The sequence below is a fragment of the Mytilus edulis genome, chromosome 1, assembly GCF_963676685.1.
Source record: "Mytilus edulis chromosome 1, xbMytEdul2.2, whole genome shotgun sequence".
Taxonomy (NCBI): Eukaryota; Metazoa; Mollusca; class Bivalvia; order Mytilida; family Mytilidae; genus Mytilus; species Mytilus edulis.
In genome coordinates, this window is record NC_092344.1 from 40647779 (window position 1) to 40656495 (window position 8717).

At 30.7% G+C, this 8717-nt stretch overlaps 1 protein-coding gene across 1 annotated transcript; it reads left to right on the forward strand.

Moving 5' to 3' along the window:
* The first annotated feature begins 513 nt into the window (after positions 1-513).
* Positions 514-7852, forward strand: LOC139482619 (uncharacterized). Its single transcript, XM_071266540.1, has 5 exons — positions 514-670; positions 2360-2495; positions 3575-3696; positions 4587-4734; positions 7680-7852. Exons 1-5 carry the CDS (start codon positions 616-618, stop codon positions 7795-7797), a joined length of 579 nt encoding a protein of 192 aa, XP_071122641.1. The 5' UTR covers positions 514-615; the 3' UTR covers positions 7798-7852.
* Positions 7853-8717: the final 865 nt, after the last annotated feature.

The following is an 8717-nucleotide window of genomic DNA, read 5'->3' on the forward strand; positions in this document are numbered from 1 at the left end:
TTAAGTCAAATTGAAAAATGCTCCACGCTAGAGCATTTTTCATTTTTCAATATTGTAAGTCAAATTGAAAAATGCTCCATGTTAGAGTATTTTTCATTTTTCAATATTTGCTTTTAAGAATGAGATTGAAATATCTTTTGTTTTCTAAAGCAAGCAATTGCAAATGTTTAAATATATTTAAACTTTTGACAGAATAAAATCATTTTTAACACAAACTTATTGTTATTTGATTTAATATCTTCGTAAAATCAAAAATGTAATTTCATGAGAATAACAAATTTCAAATCTTTTAGAGAAAATAGTTTTTCGAAAGTGATTTGAATAGATTTTTGTTACATTTTTCTAACCAACTACATTAAAAATTTTCAGAGCAATTTGAAAATTTATTTTTCATTTTAAAAGGAAAAATGTTTGGCGTAAATGTACACGGACGATTCTCTTTCAAAGCAATTATTGTATTAAAATTACATTAAGTGATAACGATTTTGAAAACTACAACCTTGATATTTGTAAGTAATTGAGGCGGTTATATTTTTTTACGACGCACTAACTTATACTATATATATAAATCATTCTTAAAAAAAGATCATTCTTCATTCTTTGAAAAAAGACAATATGTGGATGTGTGGTGTGCTATTTGTTTCTTTCCAGTTGATGGTGGTTCACGCAAGTAAGAATATCTTTTTATTTACATGACTAATTTAAACCTGAATGAGATTTCAAAAACATTTTACAATTATTTGACCGGATTTGGGTTATAAAATCGTCTGTCTCGGATACTAAACGATCTCAATTTTGACTCGTTTATAGTTGCATGAATTTAATTTAATTTTTAATGAAATATTTAAATACGAAATCATGATAACGAATTTTCAAATATTCAAGCTAGCAGTTTATGTCCAAAAGAGCACCACATTTTGAGCAAATTATGCAACAGCATTTACATCCAGTAAACTTTTTTTTAATCCCAGGCAAAGATAACCTTAGCCGTATTTGGCATAACTTTTTTTTTAAATTTTGGGTTCTCAATGCTCCTCAACTTAGTTCTTGTTTTGGCTTTCTGACCATTTTGATCTGAACGTCACTGATGAGTCGTATCTAGACTTATCGCGCGTCTTGTGTATTGATTAGTTATCAAAGGTACCAGAATTTTAATTTAGTACGCCATACGCGCGTTTCGTCTACATAAGACTTAGCAGTGACGCTTATATCAAAATATTTATAAAGCCAAACAAGAACAAAGTTGAAGAGCATTGAATTATATATGTGGATTTTTTCATGTTTTTATTTGATTTTTTCTGAAAATATATGATTTCTGTAATTTTTCGTCTCTTTAACAATTATATTGGCGAATATTTCAGAGTATGGTTGTACTTGTCTAGAAATACTTAAGGTTTATGACCCCTTCTGTAACCATTTTTGTATGAACTTTTCAAACTTCAATTGTATCAAAACTACAGATATATTGAATAATAGAGATAGGTCATTTTGTTAATTAACCAAGGGGAAACTTGATGCAAAGCATTATTATTTACTGTTTCATTGCATTTAATAGAAAAAGAGTACTTTGTGGCAAATTAACCAAGATTTTTATAGAAAATCCACAGCCTTTAATACAGAGATTTTTGTTATAAAATTTTAAAAATAAATTACTCACTTGCTTTTTTATGATGTGCTAGTGGGTTTTTTTTACAAAAAGTTCTAACCAACCTGTAAATTCCAAAATACCTCGTGCTGAGTCACTAAAGTTGAGCGCTCGCTAAAGGGTGTACTTGATTTGGACAATATTTTTATTTGTTTTCTCCAATAACTACATTAATAAACTTGTTTTAAGGAAATCAATGCTAGCACTACATGCCATAATCCTATACCTATCAGTCATCAAATTGCCAAATATAAGAGTACAATGTGGATTTTCTATAAAATGTCCATAGGTTTAGCATTGAATCAACACAAGAGTACATAATCCTTAATTTAAACTTGTTGGACGTATTTGTCTAAATTTATAGGTTGGCAATTACTGGTCCAATTAGATATGACTTCGTGTTTCATAAGTATATCATCTGATCGGATCTCTCCAAGTAAAAAAGGGATGATTCGTATACACCTGCCGTAGACTGTGTTCAAAGTTTTCATGATAAAGACATACTTATCCAAATAACAAATACAAATATTGCATCTTCATTAAAAACTTTAACATAATATACAATAAATATAGAAAAGGCATAGGATAAACATATCCCTAAAGAGTATAAAGGTTAAACAACTCTTTATTTATACTATTAATTAATAATTGTTAACACAATCTCTAATCTTAAAGCTATCAGTTAAGTATCACGATCTTGTGTTCAAACTTAAGGTGGATCTTGTGATGAAGTGTATAAATGTCCAACTGCATGGTTTAATTCCGATGAGCTGATGGATTATGAATATGATGAAGAAAATCACGATTGGAAGATGACAATGCATTTGAATTACCTTGATGTTTTCTGTCCGTAAGTATAAATTTTCATTATAGTCAACTGTATTAATTTAACATCTGATGGATACTATTTTATATATAACTATTTGGTAAAAAAAATGTATTGGCCAAAAAAAAAGGCTTTATCATACGCATTCCTTTGTTGTTATTACTCCAGACTCAAAACAATTTGGGAGTTGTATATAACTTTTAAAAGGCAATTCTCAACGAAGGGGATTACTATTCATTAGTCGTTTCCGAGTTCCCTTACAAACAAATTGCTAAGCAAATTTTTAACTATTATGATTCGCTTCGGCGATACTTAGTATTTATAAACACTTGTCATCCAGATATTACAAATTTTGTAGAATGCAACAACTTGAAAACGTTTCAGTATATGATAACTAAAACTTCAATATGCTATGTGATTGACTAAATGCTTTCTGAATTCTGAATCAGTTGTTGCAGGTCTGTATCTCAATTCATATGAAACCTGAAATTAAACAAAAATGACCCTTTTCGTAAAAAATCCGATGACCTCCGAAGACTGCCGACGGTCATTTAACCCAATATAAATATAAGCATAAATACAAATAAATAGCGAACTCGTGCAATTTGATTTTTGTAAGGTCTGTTTGATTTCATATTAAAGGTTAATAAATTATGTTTATCATTGTTTTTATGATCATAAGATATGTAAATCGAATCGGTAAATCAAATGGTTTATTTTGTTTCACTTTCAATGTTGACATTCTGTTCCTTTTCATAATTGAACACATCAAATGCATGTGTAACCCGTTTCTAGCTGAGGATCAAATTAAAGTTTACACGAATATGGTAAAATAAGTAGAATCAATCGCTTGCAAGTGAATTATTCATCCACGTTAGTTTATCTTGACAAAATTGTACCAAACTAAAAGTTAGTTATCATTTAACTTGTTCATCATGTTCGTTTTAATTAATGATATGAGAAAAATATATCGTTCAATTTTGATATTTTATATCTCGTAGAGATAATGTCCCATTTAGGACAGGTATGTAGGTAACGAATGAATAAAACTTCTTTTTTTCCTTCTTGAGAAAATTGTTATTGTACAAGGAATATTGTTCCAGGTACTTCTCGGAATTACTGTCTTGCATTAAGAGTAAAGGAGCAACATGTGATGTTGAACAACAACAATTGTTTGGAATGATGAAAAACACATACAATCCTATTTGCATCACTTACAAAGCAGGTATTTATGAAAGTACTATTAATTGAACCAATTTATGTCGGTTTATATAAAGATCTAAATAGATATCCTTTGCTTTTGAATTGTATGAGAAATAGTCGTTGGTATTTGTTCTACTAGTAAATGTATGCAATAGACACGAGTACCGTAGGGTTGCATGAGGTTATAATATGACATTACACTGCTATCTTCCACTCGGTAGGAAAAAGAAAATATCACAAAAAAACTGAACTCTATAAAACGGAAAGTCCCTAATCGAATGGCAAAATCAAAAGCTCAAATACACAAAACGAATGGACAAAAGTGTCATATTTCTGATTTGGTAAAGGTATTTTCGTATGCTAGTGAGAGACGTACCTTGCTGTGAAGTATAGATACGAAGTTCACGTCCAGTTCAATTTGAGACGTAACCAAAAAAATAAAATTATGAAAACATGTATTTCTGTTTTTGCTTTTTACTTATATGTTGACAATGCACAGTTGACAATGCACAAGGACGTGCTTTTCTCAAAATGGTTATGACGCCTTGACATATGTGTATTGATTTGTCATTAAGTCTCGAACATGTTCCATCTATTGAAACTGCATGTCCTCAAACTAGCTTTCATTAACTGAGTTATCGACGATTGCTATGTTTCATCTTCTGTTTATATATATATATATTATCTGTTGAATTAAGCCATACCTAACTACTTGATACGGTTGCGGAGTGCGACTATGACACTAGTCACATTTCCTAATTTTCATAATGATGAGTTTAATTCTTGAAAAACTGACAATCATACAAGCTTTTTTGTTTAATATGAATTTAAGTTTATTAGTAGAAATATTCAATGCTATGGCATGAATTGCGAAATACTAAGAAAAAAACTAACATTGTCTTATGATTATAGAATTGAATGAAATGATTTCTTCCTGCTATAATGACCCAGTGTATCAAAAACAGTTGGTTGACAAATGTTACGCCGATGCAACGGACGAACTGAGAGAGAAGAGACTGAGAAACCAATCACAAAGCACAGCAAACATATTAGACTGTGGGTAAGATATGTATTTAAAAAGACAATGAAGTGGAAAATGCATTGTATATTCAGGACCAAAAAAAAAAGGTTCTGCAAATATAGCCAACGGGCGGGAAGATTACACTCCAGGTGTGAAAACAAGCATGTTGGGTAGATTAAGACATTTTTCATTTTGAGCAGGCCACTCACTTGTCCCTCACTGGGGATCTCATTGAGGAGAGAGAATGGTCCTGGATTCCGCTTATTGTTTTGTCAGAATCCCATTTTTTTTCCATTGCAATAACAGCGATTGTAATTTCATGTGTTCCGCAAAACGTCGTTTCACGTTTTCGCGCTAAAATAATTTAACTTCACGTGTCAGGCTTTAAAAAAAATCCATAACGGTCAACAAACTCGTGATGGCGTCCGTAAAATTTACGAAGGGAAGATTTCAACTTCACCTTTTGGAACTCTTGGTTTTATACCTTCTTTGTGAACAGCAACCCTCTGTGGATTAAACGATTTAATTTTTTGTCTACGTTTTTAAAAAGTCCGTTTACCAACAACATGTGCATGCATTATTGAAAGTTGAAACAGGGTCAGTAAAGACTTATTAAACGATGTATTTGTGTACTGTTGTAGCGTTTAGAAAACAACAACAAACGCCACACAACGTTTACAAAATGTTGGTTAGAAAGAAATGCCCCCTTAGACACAGATATATACTGATCCACTGATTACCAAAGATAAAACATTATTTTGGGTACATGCAAAAACGTTTTGCATTGTAACAAAAATACCGAAATGTATGGTATATGGTATATTAGTAGCAAAGCAGTAACTACTACTATGTTACTAAGGTTACTTGGGCGTATAGTCTACAAGGAACGTTTCAAAATGTTCATTATAATGCAAACTGAATTCAATACAATTTGAGGACCACTATTCGTTGACATATTTGAACCTTGAATCTAACAATGAAATATAACTGTCCAATAAGACTTCAATGCGGAATGTGTTTAAACTACTAATTCTAATATGACGTGCTTCTTTAGCTTGGTAAACAAACCCATGCTCGAAATCAAATTAAATTTGTTTGCACATGCGTATATTGATAACAGCAGTACAGTGAATTTGATCAAATTGGCATGCATTTAATATATGTTATTAACTAAAAAAAACTTTAAACTCTTAAATGATGCACATGTTGTTACATATACATTTATACAATTCGCAATTGATATATTTGATCTAGATACGACAACGATCGTATTGGCTGTTCAAAACCACTCCCTCTGAAAAAAAAACCCCACTTTGTATGCGTCTGCATGTTTACCAACAAAAAAGAGGGTTCATGGGTGAGCCTTCACAAACGTTCTACACTTTTACACATCGTACATAGAAATACCCGTGATTGTCCTAATCAGAATCGAAATAATTGATGCAAGCTACACTATCGCTCAGGCTAAAATAATCACGAATATAATACCTACCCGTGATAAAACTACAATAAAGTATAGATTGCATCAATTATTTCTTAAATCAAGTATCCTTTAAAATATAATCGTTCTTAAATCCACGAAAATTGACAAGCCTCCAATAGTAGTCTTGCCAACACAAGCTGGTTTTTATATGGTAATGATTTCCATTTGTTTAAATAAACTACACAAACTATATATTCACAGAAAACACGCACTTGTTACTGAACTCCTAAATTAGTAAAAAAAAAAAGGGGTGGGGGTGAATTTAACAAAACAAAAGATATCCTCAAATGCCAAATATGTGTGAACTTGTCCTATGTCGGGAACATTGTTAGTTAACTTATCATAGATAACAGGATAACAATTTTATCAGCACGACGCACTATTCGTTTACAGAACCTTCCTTGGCGAGTCTCGAATAAAAAAAGTTAAAAAAAATGCAGGATAAAGTTGAAGTACATTGAGCACTCAAAATTTCGTAATGTGTTGTCAAATACAGCCATGGTAAAGAGTCCAAAGCACTTAAACCAATTCTATGTTTGTAAACAGTTAATTTATAATTATGATTTTAGTAATTAGGTTTTCGTCTTGTGTACTTTCTTAATGTTTTATGTCATATCTTAATGATTATTGTTTATTTGAAAAGTTGGGTGATGAAGTTATATATTTTGTATATTGCAATAATTTTTGTCACACTTGCTTTTATAGAATCGGAACGATTGAGAGTTGAAAATAATCTATATTTATATCATTATATTGCCCTCTGAATATCTTTTTGGTATGTTTATGTCTTTGTGTTGCTGTCGCATTGAGGTATTCACCACATTTCTATGAATTATTAATGTTCAGTATTTTTGTTTTGAATACCATTGGTATCCTTGAAGATTGATGACAATAATTACGAACGATAACAAAACAAATAAAGTGGGATCTAGCAGACAAGGGTTAATCATTAAACAATAACAGACGTTTAAACTAATAACTAGTTCTATCTGCAGTTCATTAGACTTTATTTGACTAATACACCGCAGAAGTTTTAAGGCAGGGATAACATTCTGCACCTATATTTATTTCAAGTTTTTCTTTCGTAGTACAATTATAACATTACATCTAAGTTTCAATCAAACCCATATTCCATTAGTTAGGTCATAACAATATGAAAGCACTCATATCATATATAATATTAAGTTCCATTTTAAATACAACAGTTGACTGCACATGCTATCCGTGACTATGTTAAGAAGCACTGAAACAGCGTACAGCTTGATATAACTTGTAATGTTTATGGATATAGAATAAAAATGTTATAATTTAATATTAAAATAGGGAGATTAGGTATGAGTTTACTGCCTAAAACTTTGTAATAATAACTAAGGAGATATATGGTCATCAAATAGATTTTTTGCTCTGGCATATTTTTTTACTAGGTTGACATTTTGTATGTACAAATGTAGGTTGGTGATGGCTTTTATATTTTTAATTTATCTTTTTCTTCTTTTTCCAGAATTGTAGATAGATGGGCAAGTTGTACACATGATGTTATCAAAAAATGCAGTCCGGACAACGCACATGCAATTCTACCAATAGTTGAAGCCGCTAAACCATACATTTGTATGATTTAAATAATGCCGATTATAGAAAGTGTAGTTATAATTGTAATAAAAATTCACAAACTTTTATATTCATTTTCTTCGCAACTTTTAATGAACGCTTTTCCTGCAGGTCTGAGTTTGTTGCAACTCTTTAACATGATTATGTATACATTCAATGTTACAATGTTTCCTTTCTACTTTTGAACTAAAACAATGAATATTTGAGATATTGAGAATGACTGAAGTAAGTTCTATACTGATGACAATATATAGGAATGAGCACAAAATAAATCCAACTAATGCAAATAACTGTAAAGATTGTATGGTAGTTCCTAATGTAAAAATATTGAGTTTTATATGGAGTTGATACAAAATCTTTGCAGTATTAGTCGGAATAAAAACTACAACTATTGCTACATTTTTCACAAGTGCTTGTTTGTTCCGCTTTTTAACACTATCATTACTGTTTTTACGATTCAATTTGTGTTTACCCACACCTCTCAAAATAGATATAGACGCCATAAAAAATGCAATGAAGTTAAGTATTTGTAAAACTATCCATGCATAAACACACACTTTATGAAACACTTTATAATTCGATTCAATCACATTACAGCATGTTTTTTTGTTAGCCTCTCTCTGAAAATTCCTAATCAAAATCTGCGACATGTTTAAGATTATAGACAAAAGTACTCCAACTAAAATAAACCGACAACAATATGATGACTTCAAATTACATCGAATCCATATTGGAAATTGAATTGCAGTAAACTTTAACCCAGCGAGAATTGTCAAAACAAATGTAGAAACATCAAAACACATCCCAGGAAAAACAATTTCTAATATATAATTTATACGACAAATTGGATAGCGACTATTTTTATTGTAAATATATCCATCACTGTTCATACAATTTGAATCACCGTTTCTCTCAAATATACGGATCATGT

What these genes read in the sequence shown, in the direction of transcription:
- LOC139482619 (XM_071266540.1), top strand. Translation starts at nt 616, where the DNA reads ATGTGGATGTGTGGTGTGCTATTTGTTTCTTTCCAGTTGATGGTGGTT. An exon ending in GTTGATGGTGGTTCACGCAA is followed by an intron (nt 671 to 2,359) that starts GTAAGAATATCT and finishes TTCAAACTTAAG; the next exon opens with GTGGATCTTGTGATGAAGTG. An exon ending in TTGCATCACTTACAAAGCAG is followed by an intron (nt 3,697 to 4,586) that starts GTATTTATGAAA and finishes TTATGATTATAG; the next exon opens with AATTGAATGAAATGATTTCT.